This window comes from Pteronotus mesoamericanus, unplaced genomic scaffold (assembly GCF_021234165.1).
Source record: "Pteronotus mesoamericanus isolate MK-2021 breed Mesoamerican mustached bat unplaced genomic scaffold, CSHL_Meso_final contig_457, whole genome shotgun sequence".
NCBI lineage: Eukaryota > Metazoa > Chordata > Mammalia > Chiroptera > Mormoopidae > Pteronotus > Pteronotus mesoamericanus.
In genome coordinates, this window is record NW_026555168.1 from 604,531 (window position 1) to 625,578 (window position 21,048).

The 21,048-nt window shown below is 46.6% G+C and overlaps 1 protein-coding gene across 1 annotated transcript; it reads right to left on the minus strand.

Annotated features, from left to right (window-relative positions):
• Positions 1–2,782: 2,782 nt before the first annotated feature.
• VSTM5 (V-set and transmembrane domain containing 5) lies at positions 2,783–19,947 on the minus strand. Its single transcript, XM_054577694.1, has 4 exons — positions 19,857–19,947; positions 3,200–3,526; positions 2,957–3,097; positions 2,783–2,826 (listed from the first exon to the last, which is right to left on the minus strand). The coding sequence occupies exons 1-4, from the start codon at positions 19,945–19,947 to the stop codon at positions 2,783–2,785; spliced, it is 603 nt and encodes a 200-aa protein (XP_054433669.1).
• Positions 19,948–21,048: the final 1,101 nt, after the last annotated feature.

The following is a 21,048-nucleotide window of genomic DNA, read 5'->3' on the forward strand; positions in this document are numbered from 1 at the left end:
TAGATGAGATGCTGAGTCATGAATTGCTTAATAAAGCCTGTTACATCTTCAAATTTACTCAGTAAAATTTTGTTCTTTAATGGTAACTTTTTGGTTTCTTAGATCGCAGTCTCCCGAAGGACATTCTGTTGACAAAGCATGTATGTTCTGTTGAATGTCCTATGCACCGTTGAACGAGGTGGTGCAATTGTCACATCCATTTCAGTCCTTTCCAGGAGCAGAAAAGACTGTATGGAGTTACGATTCGTATTCTAGAAGCAAAATCTTCATATTCATCGTCTGGCTGCAACAGAAAGGAGAATGGTGGTGATAATAAAGTGTTGTTTTTCTGAATTGCTAAAGAATGTTTATTGTCAGAACCAATGTGATTCATTCTATTGTTATTTTTAAAATGTGCCAGAGTCATGAATGTGGCTTAGAGTTTTGCTTCCGCGGGCAGCTGATGGAACCCTGGCCCAGTGCCTCCGAGTCCCCCACAGGGGGCGGCTCACTCACAAAGGACTAGGGCTTTATTTTCAGGTTTTATTTCATTCTTTAAAACAGTGTTCACAGTTTGAAACGTAATAATTTATAGCTTAACATTTATAGTGGCTAACCTCTATGATGTTATATTTTCCTTTTTGAAAAACAGACAAAAACCTCAGGCTCTAGAATCAAAACTGTTCCAAGGGAAGGTTCATAGGGGTGAAGGGAGGTTTAAAAGCACAAAATAATAGAAGGCTTAGGGTATAGCCTTTCATGACATATTTGGGGGGCAATTTGGGGTATAAACCTGGGTTTGCCTATGGAGGCCTCTCACTTGGTATTTTCCATTTGTTCTTTTATTGTGACAACGTCCCCCTCCCCCTCCCCCGTCTTCTGACAAGCTGAGAAGTAGAGTTCTGAAAAGCAGGTAGTAAAAGAGGACACACAGACTCCAGCAGCTACCAGATCCAGACTGGTTTCCTGCTGATGGGCTTTGTGTATGAAAGGAGAAACATATAAGCAAGTTATTCTAGATGCTCTGTTCTCTCTGGCTCTCCTCACACAGCTTTTCCAGGGCACTGGAGACCCACCGGTACAGGGAACCTGGCCTGGCACAGGTCGGCTCCTTTGCTGCTTGGGAAAAGGGCACTGGTGTGCATGTTGGCACATGTGTGTGCGCACAGGAGGCAGCCTCAGGTGAGAACTCCAGTGTCAGGAACTAGAGCTGCAAAGCCGTTGTGCAGACCCGTTACTCTCTTGCCTTTTGAGTCAGGTAGTGCCTTCGAAGCTCTGCTGTACCTCATGGATCGTTCCTTTATGAATACTCTGAAAGATCTCTTCCTGCCGTTCTAGTTCCATCACTCAAGGAAAGACCACATACCATCTTCTCCAGGCAGCTCCTTCTTCTACCACATAGGAAGCAAAAGAGATGTGGATGTTGGGGACATAAAGAGGGGGAAGGGAGAAGGGAATGTTCCAGGTCTCCTCTTTTGTATGGGTGAATTTGCAGCTGAGGGTTGTGGACACAGTTACTAACCTCAGCCTCCACCAATAATTGGGGTGGTAACTTCAATCTGTAGCTAAGAATATTGGAAAGAGAAAAGATAATGGAAAATAAATGCAGGCCTGCTCTAGAGCTTGCCAGATGGAAGTTGGGATGGAGAACTTTGAGGTAAACACCTGAGAGAGTAAGGGCCAAGGCCGGCTGCAAGCCAGCCCACAATTTCACCTGGAGCCCAACACTCCAGGGCATTTTATCAATTTTCCATAGTCAGTATAGCACTGATTGCTTTCACATCACTGAAGAATCCTCATGCCTGTCTTAAATTGCTTAGAGAGCTCTATGCATACTGTAGGCTTTATTTGATAACTTGACTGTGAGGTAGGTGAGCTGCAAGTGTTCCTTTGCCCATCTGGGAGAAAGCGAGGGCCTGACTTGAGACATGACATGTTAGTGATTTAGCAGGACACATTAGAAGGCTGGGCTGACTGGTCCCCCAGTTGTACCGCCTATTATGCAGGCTCAGCCTTCACGGAGCTTGTTAGGAGACCCTCTGAAGGCCAGATGCTGCCCACAGTGAAGGAGACCTGTTCTCTTCAAACTAGCCTCGTTGGGGCCATAGGAAGGAAAATTCAATTCAAGTTGGACTATGAGAGGAAGAGAAAGATAATTTTTTCCCTTTCCCTTGTTCCCAATGCTGGTCCCTCAAGAACAAATTAAGCCCTTCTCCCTAAAGTTCCAGGCCATGAGAGGCTCTCACCCTTCTCTGAGCAACCCGCGATAGCCCAGCAGCACCCCTCAGTCTCTTCCTACCTCTGTCTGAGGCAGCAGGTTGTCTAAATGCCTCATGTTTTCTCACAACAGCTCCCACAGCAGAGGGTTGGAGGGCACGGCCAAGCAGATAGCAGCACGGACAGCTTGTGCCAATGCCAGCTGCACACCTGATCTGGAGTACTCTGGCCTCTGACATGGGGATGCCTCCTGTGGCCATCCCCTGGGCCCGAGCAGACCATGGTGAGCAAGCAGCCAGTGTTTGCACTACGCCATTAGTTACAGGTTAGCATGGCTCCGACGCTGCAGCCACGCAAAGCACTATTCTCCTTGAACTTTGTGCAAGTACGAGAACTGACTTTGTCCAATCCAGAGTCCTCAGCTCCATGCAGTCATCTTTGTTTACATCTGGCAGTCCCATCCTGAGTGGGCAGCTGTGGCCGGACAATAGGAGGCCCTAAGAGTGGGTCGTTATGTTTGCTCCTTTCATCGGAAAAGAATGTTTTTCCTCTCGAGGTAGGAATGTTAATTGGGGCTCAGCTTTGGCTAACACTCAACATCTTGTAGCTCAATCTCCTCAGCTGTGCTCTCTGCAAAGCAAAAGACAAGTCAACGAGTTGCAAGTCAGCCATAAACTTGTGTTTATGGTGAGATAAGATAACATGGGCCACCTCTGGCCATCAAAGCATGAATTAATTATCACAAGGCGCAGGGAATTACCTTTGAGCTTGCGTCTTCTTGTCCTCTGGAATTTATATGCACACTTATTACAAACCCACATGAGGCTAATTAACACGGCAGCCACAGCAGCAAGTAAAGCAAGGAAAACAGCGACGAAGTGGAGGTCTTCATAGAGGATCTCTATGGCATAGGGGGCAGGGAAGGGGAAGATAAGTCTCTTTTAGTGTCATGGAGTCAGTCTCCCACACACTTGCAGTCAGAGGACACCAGGGCCCATCTTACCCGACACATGCAGCACGATGGTGCCAAACTGGCTGCTCCCCAGGCGCTCAGTCACCGTGATGATATAGTAGCCGGAATCCCTCACGCCCACACTGAAGAGCTGGATGGAGCCATTGTCAAAGGTGCAGACCCTGTCCTTGTGGCTTTGGGAGATGTTGGCCTGAGTGCCTGGCTTCCACTCCACAATCTTCTGCACTCCCCAGTTGGACGTATACTTCCATTCAATGGTGGGGACACCATGGCAGGAGTATTCCACCGACAGCAGGATGTCTTCTTTCACCGTGGCATTGATGGTGGACTGGGGGATGTACAGTGACACGCCCTGACCTGCAGGATGGAGCACTAGATGTGGGGCAACTCACAGGAACTTACAGTGGTGTGAACTTCTGTGATTCATCGATTTATTTAGCAAATATTTAAAATATTTATTGAATACCTATTACATGCTGGGCCCACTTCTAGGTTCTGGTGCTACTGCAACATTGGTAAATGTTATGGAATGAATGTTTATATCCTGCCCCTCAAATTTCTACATCGAAATGCTAACTGTCAGTTTGGTTGTACTTGGAGTTGGGGCCTAGAAGGCATTAAGGTTAAATGAGGTCATCAGGGTATGGCCCTGATCCAATAGGATTAAGGTCTTTATAAGAGGAGGCACAAGAGAGTGCATTCCCTCTCTCTCCAGGGGCACACATGGAGGAAAGACCCATGTGAAAACACAGCAAAAAGGCAGCTGCCTATAAGTCAGGAAGAGAGCTCTCACCAGAAAGCAAACCCTGCCAGCACCTTGATCTTGGACTTCCCATTCTCCAGAACTGTGAGGAAATAAAGTTCTGAGGCTATGCCCCCCCAGTTTGTGGTATTTTGTATGGCAGCCTGAGCTGACAGACAGTGAACAAGACACACAGTTACTGTTCACTGTTCCCTGGAGCTTTCATTCTGTAAAAGAGACACACAATGGCTAAAGTAACCAACATGATCATCTTAGATAGTGACAAGTGCTGTAAAGATAATAAAACAGGGCACTGGTGACCAGTGGGGGTGGAAGTCATAAAACCATTACGTAGAATTGTCATGGACGTTCTTGCTCAGCAAATGACTTTTGCAGTGAGACCTAAAGGACAGGGAAGAAGAAGCAGCAGCCAGGTAAAGACCTGGGGGAAGCACATTTCAGGCAGAGGGAACAACCACAAAGACTGTGAGGTAAGAGCGAGCATTGCTATGCTTGTGGGACAGAAAGACAGCCAGTATGCTTGAGTACAGTAAGCCACGGGCAGAGGCTAGGAAACAAGGTCGGAGAGCTGGGCAGGACCCAGGTCATGAGGTGAAGGTCAGGAGTGAAGTTTTTACCCAAGAGTGATGGAAGGCCGTAGGAGAATTAAGCGGGAGAATGACACTCTCCATTAAGCTTAAAAATGTTTGCTGTGGAGAACATTCTGGGGGTGAGGGGACCAGAATGGAGGCAGGAAGAGCAGTTGAGTGGCTGCCGTGGGGGACTGGGTAAGAGATGGAGGTGTAACCTTGGAGAGAGCAGAGGTGGTCTGATTTAGGGCATGTATTTGGACGTAGGAAGGACATGCTGACAAACTAGATGTACAGATAGGTGAAGCAAAGAGGCATCGAGCAGAGATTTCTGCATGAAATGGGTAGACTAATAATAGTGCCATTGGCTAAAGTTACATATATGTTGTTGCACCGTATTAAGTAGGTACCAGGCACAGGCCCCATGCCAACTGCTATAACACATCACTTCATAAGCTTCACAAAACCTATTGAAATTCTATCAAGAACTTACATATAAGCAACCTCAGGGCCTGGCCAGCGTGGATCAGTTGGTTGGGGTGTCATCCCATACACTGCAAGTTGCAGGTTTGATCTCTGATTGGGGCGTGTACAGGAGACCAGGTAGCGATTCGGGCAGGATTCAAGCAGGGAGCCCTTCCCGTGCTTTCCACCTCTGCTTCCTGTTGAGCTCTCTCATTCTTTGGGTGCCTGGTTGCCCAGGGCTGCTGCTATGTGGCTTCAGGTAACCATGCCTGTTACTTTTCCAGGCCTTTCTCATTGTTTTCTACCATCCCCAGCACATTGCACTTGCACTGCTTGCCTAAGACCTGGCTGGGTGACTGGAGATAATATGACCGATTCCACACTGAAAAGCTGGGAATAATGGCTTTCAAGAGTTATAGCTGCCAAGTAACAGAAATACATTTTCTCCCCTACTCTGTATTTTAAAAAATGTTAAACTCACAGAAAATACAATTAATATCTGTATATCATCCCCTATATTCACCAATTATTAACATTTTGCCACATTTGCTTTCTCTCTCTTTTTCTCAGGAAGAAAACAGATGTCAAATTCCAGGACAGCCCATGGAGGGCAGGAATTAGGTGTTTTCTTCATCCCTGTGCCCCTGTACCCAGCACAATGCCTGATATAGTTATTGGTCAATACATGATTGTTGAGTGAATGAGTAAATGAATGACCAAATATTTACAGAAGCAAGAAGGAGAATGAGCCATTCCTGATAAAACTGTTGCTGCTTGGGTAGTTTAAAAAACTAGGCACCTCTAAAAGCCAACAAACGTAGGAGAAAGAACTACAGTCAAGGCTTTCTATGCCAGTTACTATATTATATACTTGTTATGTACTTTATAATCCTCATCTCTCTTATTTTTCACATGAGAGTCTGCAACATGCCCACATAGCTGGGAAATGTCAAAAGTGGGATTTGACGAAGTTCTGTCTGAGGCAGAGCCCGTGTTTTCCCCACTCTACTTTGGTGACTGTCATTTATATCTATTTATATTTTCTGACCTCAAATATGAGCAGTTGAAAGAGTGATATGGTAAGACCTGGAGAACTCCGTTTAGAACTAGTGACGCGTCTGCATCATCACTTATGTGTCATATACATTCTATGTTAACCATGTTGATCAAGAAAGATTGCCGGCCTGAGGGACCTTCATTTGAGCCTTTCAATTACTTTGGCCCAAGAAAGAGCAAAACTGAAAAGCAAAAACAACAAGTCCAAGTTTCTCAGATGCTTATGTAAAAAAAAAAAGTAAATAAATGAACACACTCACTTTAAAATGGAGCCTGAGCTGCCATGCCGGAGGAACATCGGCCTCAGCCCTTTGGGGTCTTGGGGGTTAGTGGGAGAGGGGCAAAGGGGGAAAAATTAGGACACCTGTAATAGCATAAACAGTAAATTATAATTAAAAAAAATCTTTGGGATGTTAAAACAGGAAAAATAACCTTTGGACTGGGCCTAAAGCAATACTGTGCCTCAAAGAACTCTTAGCAAAGATAAGAAGAAAGCAGACATATGACTACCGGACTGAAAATTAAAAACATTCTTTAGCAGTAACATCACTATGTTGGTTTATCTGCACCAACAGAAATGTCTTCCTTCTATTAATGTAATTGTTCCTCTTCCCCTTCTCATACCCCTTGCCATTTTCTCCTAATCAGAACACTGTCTGGATTTCTGCCTGAATCAGTACTTCCCAAGTAGGTATTATTTTTTGATCTCAAATAAACGCTTGTTGCCTCTTACTTTGGCCTTTCATTTTTAGGTTAGCACTGATATAGCTGTAAACTGAAAACTAGTTTGCATTGGTTTCTTTATTTTCTCTTGATCAGAAAAACCTCCTAAGCAGACAAAACTAAATATTTAACTAGGCTTAAGGAACAAAGAGTTTCTCCTCCTGTCAATCTACCACATGTAATTAAAAATAAATGATTTGTAGCAAAGATGGAAAACTAACAGTTCCAAGAGTTTAAAGGCACACTGTCAACTGTTTAAAAAGTTATATTCATGAGTAACCACCTCTGTACCTCCAGATAAAATCATTCCAGAACAAGTCCAGAGAAACTTAGTGACTAGACCAATATTCAGATCTGGCTCAAAAGTTCCACTCAAGTAGGTCAGTTCAACAAATCAGATTCTACTTATAAAAAATCGATGCCAAGCAGTTATTCACAAGGATAAGCTTTGTAAGAACAAGGAAAGATGTCTATGATATGTAAGTTAAAAAATAAATTTATAAAACAGCATAATATGATTTATGTGTATTTGTGTAAATATGTGCTAATATGTAGAAAAATGTTGGAGTAATATATGCTAAACTGTTAACAGGAACTGCACCTTAGAGATTGGATGGCAACAGAGTTTTATTTTATAAGTTATACATTTATATAATTTTGTATTTTTTTACAGTTAATCTTTGAATTAATAAAAAATATATTTTAAAAAATCTTTTTAAGTTCTCCTGATTAGAACAAGCAATCTGGTGGGCAAAGTTTAAAGAAAAGTTTAGTTTAAAAATTTACCTTGTTTTTCATCTTCACTTGGATTTTATGTGAAAAGCAAAGAAAAACCATATTCTCCCCATTTCCCAGATAGATGACGATGCCTCATTTAAGGAAAGTCACAGAACTGAAGATGTTAGCAGGGCAGAAGTCACTGGGGCCTGAATCAAGAAGCATCCTGAAAGCCTGATTTTCAGGACTTAGTGAGAAGTAATCAGAGTGAAAGTATCAGGCCGGTGAAAACAGATTCCAAGCAACAGGCTGGAATACCACGGCGGGGAAAAAGCAGGTTAATAATAATAAATAATATTAATAAAATAAATAAATACTACTACAAGAATGAACTGTTTTTATGTACTCATAACTGTAATCCTACTTTGGTCCACCCCTGTATAATTCAGCAGATCCTTGAATAATATCATTTCATTCAGTATTGTTTAGTTACAATGTTGATGAGAAAAAAAATTGATTCCTGGCCAGGGCCACTGTCTGTGTGGAGTTTGCACGGTCTCCCCGTGTCTGCATGGGTTTTCTCTGCGTCTTTCTTTTTCTCCCCACATCCCTAAGATGTGCATACCAGGTGAACTGGCGTGTCTACTTCCTCCCAGTCTGGGTGAGTGTGGGTGTTCGTGGTTCTGTGATGGGTGGACTGTCCTGGATGGTCCTACCCTGCATCTTGAGCTGCTGGATAGGCTCCGGCCACTATGAACCTGGCATGTTTGGGTCTTTTTTTTTTATTTTAAGATTTTATTTATTTACTTTTTGACAGAGGAGAAGGGAAGGAGAGAGAGATGGAGAGAAACATCAGTGTGTGGTTGCCTCTCCCGCACCCCCTCTACTGGGGGCCTGACCTGCAACCCAGGCATGCGCCCTGACTGGGAATCGAACCAGCGACCCACTGGTTCAGAGGCCAGCACTCAATCCACTGAATCACACCAGCCAGGGCTAGAAGTTTTGTGATATTTTTGTCAGAACTATACTGTAGGAACCTAAAAACTAGCCTAGGGTAAAATTGATTTCATCTTAACATTGTTTTCTTAAAGTCTTAGTATCCAAGAGCCTATCAACGATGGTGAGAGCTTGTTGTACTTAGAATGGTTCCTTATTCCTTTTCTTACAAATAACAAATAAATTACAGAAGTAGTACTTTGCTACTTTTAAAAATTTATTTTTTAAGAAGGATATATTTCCTGAAATCACAAAAAGGTCAATATAGTTCAGAACAATTTCGGTGGACAAGAGCATCAACTAATGGTGAGACAGATATATTGCTGATGTGGTCTCTGAGTTTAGGGAGTCGTAGAGGGGACCCTCTAATCAGGACACTTTCACACACTTCTCTGGAAAGCCATTTATCCAGCCCGCATGATCTTCAGATGTAGCTGAGAACCAGGAAATAGGTATCATCATCATAGTCATCCTTATCAAGCCCAGAAGCAGCTAAGCTAGGAGTCAGGAAGCTAGGGTTCAGGAGTCCTAATTTGGAGAACTGCTGGAGTGTGTGGTAGAGTGCTGAATCGCCTTACTCAAGGATTATTCCGGTGGCAGCGAGTGTGACGGAGACACCTGATGTGGGCAGGATCCTCAGGGATTCAACCCTGGCATCTCCTTGCCACGAGACCTGGAGAAAGCGCCTTCTATTCTGGGAGCCTCAGGGTCTCTCACTTTGGAATGAGGCCGGATAACCTCGAGGAGGAAGGCCGTGAGGATGCGGACTCGTGTGGAAGGCCCAGCAAGGCACAGCGTTTAGTGCTGGTCCAGGAGCTGCAGCCTCTTCTGCTTGTCCCTCTCACATCAGTGCTGTGTTGCTGGCTTCGGGGTGACCAACCTTCCTGGTTTGCCTGGGGCTGAGGCATTTTCCACAATGGGAGAGTGTCAGTGCTACAATCAGGAGAGTTATGGGCAAACCAGGACACGTAGCCACCCTACCTGAGACTCAAAGAAATGTTGAAGAGCAAGGAGTATACAATAGCTGATTTGTAAGGTGAAGAGCCAAGGTATACAATAGCAGATCTGAAAGGTGTCCATGGGTCTCAGCAGGGGTAGGTGCAGGCCAGACAGCTCCAGGTGAGCTGAGGGCGGAGGAAAGCCATTCCTCCCTCAGTCCTCTGGCTCTGAACACATCTTCTGTGCATCAGCATTTCCACTGTGACCCTATTCTTGGGACCTCCCACCAGTCAGTGGACTTCGCCTGCACACACCACACTTCCTTCCCAGCAGGACATTGGCTCGTGGGTGCTGGTCTGATGACTATTATTATCCCCATTTTACATAGGACCAAATTTAGGTTTGGAGGAATTGGGCGAGAGGGGAGACACTCATTTAAGCTGAGGCTGGAAGAGTAAGATTTTAAAATTATGGGCAAGGGAGGAAGCACAATCCCAGCTGAGAGAACAGTGAACCTACCAGAGAGCCACAGTGGATCCCTAGTTTTGGGACCTGGTGACTAAAAAGTGCAGGCTGGCTGCAGTGCGAGGAATCTGCGACAGGTTTGGGGTCACCCAGGAAGTCCTTCCTCCAGCACAGAGGACACGGAATGATGTTCGAATAGAGGAATTGCAGGATCTGAACTTGCCTCCCAGAAGGGCAATCTGGCAGCAGAATGTGTTATTTACACATGTCACCTGCACTACCCTGGGCCCACCACACATGCTCGTCCTAAGCACCTTTAAGAGAATCCCTGGCTGGAGCCCAAACAGTTGAGAACAGCTGGGAGTGGCCCTACTTGGGCCTAAACTGAGGAGCAGATAAGAGGCAGCAGGAAGTACACATGCAACAGTAGACTGTGGGACCTTTGCTGGGAGAATTCATTTCCAATCCATCTCAGAAACCCCAGTGGCCAGCACAGGGCCTGACACTTTGTAGATGCTCACAATATACTCATATGAATACTTGCAGGACATTCAGTCCTGTCCAAAATGTCCACAGAGACATTTGGTCCACACCAAAAGGTACTTGATATTTGATCTTATACGCAAAGGTCCAAGGAGACATTTGGTCTGTAGTTAATATAAGTCCTGCTCTTCTGCAAGATTTGAACCCCGACCCATCTATCTAACCCCATGTGCCGTGACCAGCTAGGCTACCACGGTGAGAAGGGTTATTATTGGCAATTTAGCCACAACACAATTACTAGAGCAATAAAACATAATAGTATTTATTATAAATCCTATAAACCAAAAGTAGACATAAACATTATGGGCCCTTTGAACCCAGGAACAGTTTTGACAGGACCAAATGTTTGATAACTGTATGAGGGAAGAAAGGAGGGGAGGAAGGGAGGGAAGGAGGGAGGGAGGGAGACATGTATGCCCTGTCTGTCAAACTTCTGCTTATTTGGAGAGATCAGGAAGGGAGGATCTATGCTGAGCTGAAGAAGCAATGGGCCTGGCTGAGAGGGTGCTGGCAAGACTGTTTTCCCAGCCCCAAGGCCACTGAGAGTTAAATAGCTAGGAGGGGAATTGGCAGTTTTACACAACTAAAATATCCATGTCCCTGCTCACTTCTGCCATTCTTAAAATAAGTGAGCTTGGAATGTCGAAGACACAGCTATGAGTAGGAGGTCAGCAGAGCACCCCCAAAAAACAGCTCTTGGGTTTAGATGCCATGAACAGTGTTGACGACTGACTCCTGCACATAATTTATAGGTTATCTTTCCCTCCCATTAGCTCAGGTATTAACCTCTTCCCCAAAGCCTGGTTACTCGGCTCGTCTCTGAGGGAGCATCCCCCGGTCTTGTTGTTTAGTGGCCTTGGAGGCTATGCAGATGTCAGTCAAACCTAAACAAGATGGGCAGGTGCAGGTTTAGATAGAGGCTGGCAGGCTGCAGCCCTCATCAGGTTCCTGTATTTGTAGCCCAACCAGAAAAATCACTCCAAAATAGCAAGAGCCACCATTTCTATTGGTAACACGTGGGAGGTACTTGCTGTCATATACGATGATCATAGCCCAGTGAGACCAGGCTGGGGAAGTTGAATGACTTGGCTGCTCCACTATCGGACCGGTAACAATGAAGAGGTCTGATAACATTGTGTGGTCAGGAGTGTGCAGAAGTGATACTCAAACATTACTGTGTGGACAGTAAATGGGTGTAACCTGCTCGGAAGGCAATATGATGAAATCCAGAGACTTACTCGAATAACACATACCTCTTGACCCAGAACTCCACTTTTAGGAACTTATCCTACTAGTAATAAGGGCACATAGATGCAAAGATATAAGTGTAAGTATTGTCTCTGAAGCATGGTATAGTCAATTGTAGTTAACAAAAGACTGGAGACAACCTATGTGTTCACTGGTAAAGAAAAACTGTTTCTTACTCGACTCAACAACACAACACTAGCTACCTGGACTCAGCACAGACCTCACAGCTTAAGGGCTCTGTCTCACAAGACTGCCCCCCACTTCGTGGACAATCACAAGTCCTGGCCTCTTGTATTTCTGACCAACTGGCTACACCTTAGGGGTTCCCACAACCCCTCTCTCAGGTTTGACAATTTGCTAGAACAGCTCACAGAACTTAGGAAAGCACTTTCCTTACTATTACCAGTTTCCTCAGAAACAGCCAGATGGAAGAGGCATAAGGCAAGGTACGTGGGAAGCGGCGTGGAGCTTCCATGCCCTGGGTGGGTGCACCTCCCTCCCAGGACCTTGATATGTTCACCAACCCAGAAGCTTTCTGAACTCCTTCAGTTTGTGTGTGTTTTTCAGGGGCGGGGGGAAGTTCCATTACACAGGCATAGCTGGATGAAATCATTGGCCATTGGTGATTAACCCAGTTCCCAGCCCCCTCTCCCTTCAGGGCCCTGGAGGTCAAGGGGTGAGGCTGAAAGTTCCAACCCTCTCAACACATGGTCAGTTCCTCTGCCAACCAGCTCTCATCTTCCAAGAGTCTCCTCATTAATAAACGAAAACACACTCTAACCACTGGTGATTTCAAGGGTTTTAAAAGCTTTGTGTCAGGAACTGGGCACTCAGATCAAATATTACAGCACAAGATGTTCCTATTACTCAGGAAACTACCAGGAGCTCTGTCTCAGGAACCAGGAGCAGAGACTGTCTATTTCTTATTATGTCATAGCCAGTTAAATAAATTATCAGTATTCATACTTTGAATTATGAATGTTCATACTTTAATATACTACAGAGACATTAAAAATTAGGTAGGTCTATAAGCATTGGTATTAGATAATCTCAAAAAAGTGAAAAAGCATAGAGTAGAACAGTATGCAGAGAATGTTTCCATCTGAGTAAAGTAATGAATGTATCCACACACGCACTTATCAATATAAATACATAGAACACCTCTACAAGGACACACTAACAACCAGGAGCTGCGGCTGTCTTTGGAAAGGAGACTGGGCATCTGGGGTTGAGGAAACCCTTACCTTTTCTATCGAAAATGAACAGTTCAGATATTTTATAAGGTTTGTGAATGATTTAATAAAATAAAAACAGCATGATCCTAAAAATAAATGCATGCCCACACTGGGTGAGAGCCCCAGATTCTTCATGTTTGAAAATGTTAGTGATTCACATTTACATAATCAACGAAGTACTTAACAAATGTTATCTCAGCCTGTGAGGCAGACCAGAAACTTGGGTTAAGAAATTATGCTTTTTGCTTCACAGGTACTTGCTTATTTGGTCACTGAGAAAACGATTACCAGTTTATTATAAACGCAACAACTCAGGAACAGACAAGTGGTAGAAAAGCATAGGGTAGGTGAAGAGACTGAGACTCAGAGTCATTACTGCCCAACTCCTATGTGGCCAAGCAGAAAATCAGAGCTGAGACTGGAACTCAAGTCTCTTTTCATTGCTCCGCAGTTGCCTCCAATAAGATAAGGCACTCTGAGTATAGATGTGAAGTGTTTTGCTTATTTTATGTTTCCCAAAAGAGCACATTGCTCCATGCTGGTAAGACTTGGGACATAGATGAGATAAGAAGCAAGACTCTCGACCTGGACTTTCCAATACAGTAGCTGCTAGGCACACATAGCTATTGATCACTTGTAATTGGCTAGTCCAAACGAGATGTGCTCTAAGTGTAAAATACACATCAGATTTTGAAGGCTTAGTACTTAGTATGTTAGAACATAAAATAGCTCATTAATACTCTATCCATTGATTACATGCTGAAATGGTAATATTTTGGATGTATTAAACAAACAAGATATATTAAATATAAAAATGAACAGGGGAAATTGATGTGGCCACTAGAAAATTTAAAATTACTTGTGGCTTACATGAGTGTCTCGCACGATATTACTACAGGGTAACACCAATTCAGACGATCACTCCTCCACCCTTTTGCAAAATACACATCCTCTTCCCTTGAGGTTATTCCACTCTCTCCCCTGGTTCCAGCATCTCCATGGAGAACCCATCCAGCACCCGCTTCTACAAGAACATCCTCCCTCTCTCTACCTCAGCCTCCAGGAAGGCAGCCTGCTCTGACCACAACCTTCCGCCTTCCTGTTCACCGTTCAGCCTGTCCCATTGGCCTCCTCCGCCCTTCCACCCTATTCCCTTTGCTTTTCTTAATCCTCTCTGCCCTCTGTATCCAGCCTTGGTTCCAAGGCCATCATATCTTAAGCTGTCGTTCTTCTTTAATCTCCGTTGGCCTCTGTCTTTTCATCAAATTTCCTGGCAGAATCCTAGCCTTGGATCAACCACTCTCTATTTCCTCTCTGCCCAAACCCGAGCAGTCAACATCGCAGAAGAATGTCCCATGGCATACACTCTCCAGAACCACAGAGCCCATTGTTTCCGGTACACATTCAAGATCACCAAATTCCAGAGGGCCCTTGGTACAGCCAATCTTACTATGTTTTTTATTGTAAATTTCGTCTTCTTTTTTCCACAATTATTAAGATAAGATTTCTCCTATCTCTCAGGACCTACAAATTCTTCCTCTTTCTCAGTAGATGACCTTTTCCTTCTGGGACACTGCTAACCAATCTCACCTGCTTGAAACACCCTTGTGGCTTCTGGATCACCACACTCACCTGGTGTTCTTCCCAGCTCCTCTGATGGTAGAGTGGACACTCAGCCGGCTTCATGAGAGGGCAGCTCCACCCTTGTCCCCAGATGCCGAGAAGGCACACCTGCCTGTGGGAGCAGAGGGTGGCAAGATGCTGGCTGCGGGAGCCCTGGGGGGGCCGCCCCATGCACACGGCGTGGGACCAAAAGGCCTAGGTTCTATTGTGGCTGCACACGCCCTCGTAGGGTGATGGCACAGATCCCTTTTCCTCTCTGGCCTACCATTTTCTCATTTGTAATTAGGGATCATCAAGGCTTGGCTGTCAATGAGTCAACAAAAACACAAACCAAAAAATATGTGTGAGAGAGCTTGAGAGTCAGGAACAATTCTGGGCCATGAGATTTGAATCCAGTCTCATTTTATTCAATGAGCATTTGGGAACGGAAGCCAAAGGGATTAGCATTGGCGCAGCAACACCTCAGTGTCACACGCTCCACATGGGATTCCATTATTAGTTAATTTGGTGCCTAACCAGCTCAGCCCAATCTTTCCTCAGAGCCCCTGCAGAGCGGGTCGTTTGAACCAAGGAGCAGGAGAGCTAGGTAATTCCGTTTGCCCTCTCCAATGCTCTGACACAGTATTTCTCAACATTTAGCTGGATCAGAATCACTCGAGCCCTTGTTAAAACACAACTGCTGGGCCTCGGGCCCCAGTTTCTAATTCAGTAGGTCTGGGGTTAGGCCCTAGAGTTTGCATTTCTAACAAGTTTCTAGGTAATGCTGCCGCTTGTCCCAGGACCACATTTTTCAAACCTCAGCAGTAATAATTCTGCAAGACCTTCAGGCAAGGGCGCACTGAGGATGCTGCTGGCATCTCTGCAGGCAGGTCCCTCCCCGCCCTCTCCAACACTGGCAACACCATTTCTGCTGGGCCGGGGACCAGGCTCTGGGGCAGCACTTCTCATCCTGGGAAGGGAAGACTTGGGACACACCATCACTGCCAGAAAGAGGGCTGGGGGTAAAGACTGAAGGATAATGGTCCTGGTGAACAGAAGTGAGGCAGTGTACACACAGTGGGTGCATTCAGGGACTCTGGAGTCAAACAGGCTTGCGTTCAGAACTTAGGTTCTGCCAGTTAGAGCTATGTAGCCTGGGCTACAGAGTTTCCTTCAGTCTCAGTTACTGTATCTATAAAATAAATATGGTAAGTCGTTACTTAATGTCAGTGATAGGCTCTTGGAAACTGTGACTTTCACTCAAATAACATATAAAGAAACCAATTTTGTCATAGGCTAATTCATATAAATGAGTTGAATTCCTACAGCATATTTCTGGTCCTACAAAAATGTCAGCAAGCTTCTAAATAAAGACCCAAGACTCTTCTAATATTAAACATTGAAATAAACGTGAGCTATGCATATGTTTAAAAAGATTAATAAAAACAAGTGCAATAATTCTTTCCCAGACTGTGGATTTCACTTAAGGGTCACAGACGGCAGAATAAAGTTGAAGTGAGACAACATGTGTAAGGAGCCTATCGGTTTCTAACAGTTGGTAATCTCTCTGTACATAATATCAGTTATTATTAAGGAGAATTCTTTGAAGATGCATTGAGCTGCTTGCTCAGGTAGTGAACTCTCATTCTCAAGGTGTGCAAGCAGCAGCTGAAATTGTACCAGGGACTGAAGCAGTAGATCTGAGACCAGAGCTGGAGGATTGAGTGGAAGAGTCTAGGTCTTCTAGTTCAAATCACTAGGTAGAGGGCTGGAGTGAGTACTTTTAAATCTGTGATTCCTTTATGCAAGAGACTGGATGACCTGAAATTCTTCCCTGTGGAATGCCTTCTGGAATCTTTTTTTACGTCAAGCAAAAGCCACCCTTGCTGGAAAGCTGAACTCTTCGGAATGGCCCCAGGCTGTGGTCAAGTCACTGCAATGTTTCTGTTCAGATGCCAAGGAAGCCACACATGGCAGAGGCAGCTCCCTGGCCCTGCGCAACATTGCGAGGGTTGGGGGTGGGTGGGTGGTGTTGCTGGTTTGCCCCCTGCAGAGCTGGGCTGCAGGACTTAGTCAGGCCTGGGCCAGTGGCCAGCCGGAGAAACTGGAAGACTGGAGCCTCCCCAGACACCTCTGCAGAAATGTGTGTGGAACAGGAGGACAAACGAAGAAATGAAGTAGTGTGACCTCCTAACAGGTCCTCTGGGAGGACTTCACAGGATATCTGAGGGCACTTGAAGAGGGGAGTAGAGTGACCAAAAGATAATTCAGGCATATACATGACTGGGTACCATGGTTAGAGTGCAAAGCTCTTTTTTTCAAAGGAGACTCAAGAGCCAATTCCTTTTCATCCTCTAGGTCTTAGTTTAAATCACTTCTTCCAGGAAGCCTTCCCCAGTCTCTCAGCACATCTCTCTCCTTCCTGAAAAGCTGTTTCTATAGGATGAACCTAACAGAGGGAAACAGAAATAGCCCAGTCCAGGAGCTCTCTACCTGTGGTCGCGCATTAGAATCATCTGAAGAGCTTAAATGCAAAACAAAAGAGTGCCGGATCCTGCCCCCGGAGACAGCGATTTAACTGTCTTGGGTGAGACGTGGGCATCTGTTAAGTCGTATAAGCCCCCCAGGTGGACTTAATGTGCAGCCCTGGCTGAGAAGCACTGCGCCAGCCCACTCTCCTTGTCTTGAATGTTTGGGGAAGGGAAGAGTCCCCATATACAGGGCTCACCACCAGCACTGGGACTGGGTGGCTGAGGGTCCTCCAGGAAGCCCCAGAGAAGCTCAGCTTCTCTGGGGTCAGCACAGTACACAGCTGAGCTGCCCCCCTGGGTGCACCTCAGCAGGGGGAAAGGCCAATGTGTTTCCTGAGCCCCACGTGAGTAAGGAATGTCCCGTGCTCTCTTTACAGGTCAATGTGCCAATTCCCCTTTGCCCACAGTGCTAGCCAGCGCTTTCCCAGCCCAGCATATCAGTTATGGGAGAAAATCACTTTCCAACTTTGAACTTGCCAGTTGTGCCTCTCTCCTACTCCTGTGTCTGCTGGATAAGTCAGTTCCTACCCCAAGCCCATTCTCCAGGGAAAAGCCGTGTGCAGGCAGCCCAGGGGCTGAGTGCCCTCGACTACAGAGGGCAGCGCCAGGCGGGTGCCAGCTGAATCCCAGGAGGTGCCTGCCGAGGCAGCATCCCACTTCCTCTGCTTTTGCTTAGCACATCCAGACTCAGCCAGGCCCTACAAAGAGCAGGCCAAACTCTGGCATCTTCCTCTTTCTATAAAGGCGCTAATCCTACCATGGAGTCCCACCCCAAGATTTCAACTAAATCTAGTTACCTGCGCAAGGCCCTACCTCCAAATACCGTTACTTCCTGAGGGTTAGAGCTTCAACGTGTGAATTTCAGGGGGACACAACAATTCAGTCCCTAACAGACCCCTTTATAGAGAAAAGGCTTCAAATGCAGGCTGTTTGTGTGTGTGTGTGTTTGTGGGGTGTGCTTTAACAGAACTTCAGTGTAAGTGATGAACATCAGACTTTCTGAGTGGCAGCTTTTGACAGAGGCTGAAAAGGCAGAAAATGGAGGGAGCTGGTGAGGGGGAGCCTGCTCTACGTCACCAAGGCTGGCCTTGAGGCACAGGCCTTATTCGGGCAAGTGCACAGGTGCTCACTGTCTGGTAAGGGGTGGAGCCTGCCCAGCACTGGGTGAGTGCTTGGGGCCCAGAGCTGGAAAAGTGTCTGCTTTCCTGGAGCTCAGGGCTGTGCATGAGTCAGATATTAAGTGAAAAATTACAAAGACCTTTACCTGTCCTTCGGGCTTTACACGTGCTTTCTCTTTGTCTGGATACTTTGTATTCTCTCTGCTCCATTCCCCTGGTTGCTCCTGTTCATCTGTCAGGTCTGGGGAGGTGTGGCTCCCTTTGGAGGGCTTGCCCTGGATCCCCTACCCTGGTTTTGAGCCTCTAGAGCTTCCAGAAGTTTGGCATCTCCTGCCTCTCAGGGCTCGCCACCCCAAGCTGGCACTCCTGAGTGCTTGCCTGAAGACAAGACTGTGAACCATGCTATCTCCAGCACCCACTGTGGCCTGCTTCCTGCAGACAGATGGTGCCCTGAATGAGTGACTGAATAAATAAAGTATACGCTGTGGTGAATGGCAGGCCCTTGAAAATCAGGGATATCTGTACAGATGTTGCCTAAGAATGGTGGTTGGAAACATGTGCTGGAGGGTTGAAAAACAATGGAAAAGGTCACTGCAACTCCAAACCCACCTACCCACCTGATAGACTCATAGCAGCTATTCATTGCCCCACAGACAGCTAGATGCACATACCCCATGCCAGTCTTTGTGAGTTTCTGAGATTTGCAGCCTCCAAAATTGGGCACTGGCCAGAGAAGCATACAGGTCAAAAGTGCGAGATTGCCCAGGTTTGAATCCTAGCTTTTCCACTGGCTAGCTGGTGACTTTGTACAAGTAACAACAACCTCCCCGTGCCTCAGTTTTCTCACTTGTGAAATGGATGAGATTAGCAATTATTTCTTAGGATTGCTCTGAGGATTAAATGATAGAAATCTTGTAAAGTCTGAGACACAGTGAATGCGTATGCACCTTAACAAGTGCTGGCTCAAACTACAGGTCCTCTTACCTCCAGCGGGCCCTACTGTTGTCACTTTTTAAAACTCGGTTGACTAATCTGTAAAATGGAAATCATAACAATGGTAATGATTAAACTAGAAAGTAAGACTGTGTTAATATCTGTTGTTTGTGTCTAGAGAAGTTTGCTGGGCCATGCGTTGCATTCAGATCTATCAAGCAGAGTGATTCGGGTGCCAACCCTCTGTGCAGAGTGGCGAGGGTCGCCCTGCATTCAGGCTCCAGCACCCAGCCCGAGCCCCCAGAATCCCTTTTCAAGAGAGTCTGCTGTCGATTCCTCTGGGTGGTCCAGGGTGGGGACTTATGGAACACGCCGTTGACCCGGGAGGGTGGGGGTGGGAAGGGTCCCTGCAGTAGGGGCAGGGCCCTTGCGCCCTTGAGGTCTCGGGCACCTCTGGTGCAGTCTGGTTATTCCAGGAAAAAGAAATGAAAAATGCCGCGGAGAAGGCGTTCCCCAGTAACCTCCCGGACAGCTTCCGGCTCTGATAGCGCCTAGCCGGGGTGGGGAGCTCCCCGAGACGTGGCTCAGGCGGCCGGCCCTGGGGAGACTCCGCTTTGCCTGCGTCCCTCCTGGCCCGGTCGGCGCCCCACTCCATGCTGCGCTCAGCCCCACCCCCGGCGAGCAGGCTTGAAGGGCCTGCCAAGGTGGGCGAGGGCTGGCGGCCGGGCTGCCGCGACGCCCGGGACTGCCACCCCGCGCTCTGCCCCGCCCGCCCGGTGCTTACTCTGCAGACTGCAGGCTGCGGCCAGGCCGAGGGCGAGGAGTCCCAGCGAGACGCCTCGGTGCTTCCTTCTCTGGCTCCGTTGAGGCCTCATGAGCAAGTACAGGGCAGCAAGCTGCGCTTAGGCTTCCCAGCGGCGGCCGTGGCGCGGCCCCGCCCGGCTGTGCGCTGTTGCTGCTCTTGCCTTCCCGCCTGCCTCCTCTGTCTTCTTCTTCTGGCTCCTGCAAGTCCCCAGAGCCAGATGCAGATGAGCTGGTTGCATGCTGGTGGAACCAGTTCCCTAGAAGTTAGAAAAGGGAGGGGGGGGAGAGAGATAGAGAGAAAGAGAAGGGGGAGGTGAGGAAGTGGGGGGGAGAGAGAGGGAGAGAGAGAATATGAATATGGGAATGCGGGAATGCACACAGAGGTAAATAATGGCAAGTAAGGAGCAGTCTCCTTCCGTTCACACCCAGTTCACTGATATTGATTCAAGATTCAGCTGGATGTTGGGTGGCGGGAGGGAGGGAAAGTACTAGCTGTTGACTGAGGACTAGGAGGGACCGTCTATTCAGTGACTCCACGGGAAAGGAAAAGGCTTTTAGGTAAGTGAAAGCCAAGGAGAGAGGAATGGGAAGAGGTGGGCAAGGGAGCTACAGGCTGGCTGCTCTGGGTGGAGCCATTGGACAGTGATGATACTCATCCATCGGTCCATCATCCATCCATCTAACCATGCACCCAGTTATCCATCCTCCATTCATCCACCGTCTAGCCACCCAAACTTCCACCATCCACCCATCTATCCACTCATCCACCCACCATCCATTTATTCACCATCCATCCATCCATCCAGAAGCGTTCACTGAGAGCCCCCTTATTTGCACAGGACCTAACACAGGATAGATGAGTTAGAGAACACCAGTGGAATTAAGCACTATGCTAAGTGCTGGGGCTACCACTATGAACAAGACAGATAGGGACACCTCTTTAGAAATCTTAGCAAAGGATAGGGGCTGGAGAAACCAGCAGTTGCTGTACAGTGCATCTATCACTTTGATAAGAGAGGCCAGGATGTGATGGACACTCCAAGCAAGAGCACTTAACCCTGGGAGAGGGGGGAGGAGCACAGAGTGGGAGAGGAATTAGAGTTGGCCACAGTGAGTAATGATATGCTTTTTTCTTTTTTTTTGGCCATGAAATTCTATTCCAGTTTGTTAAA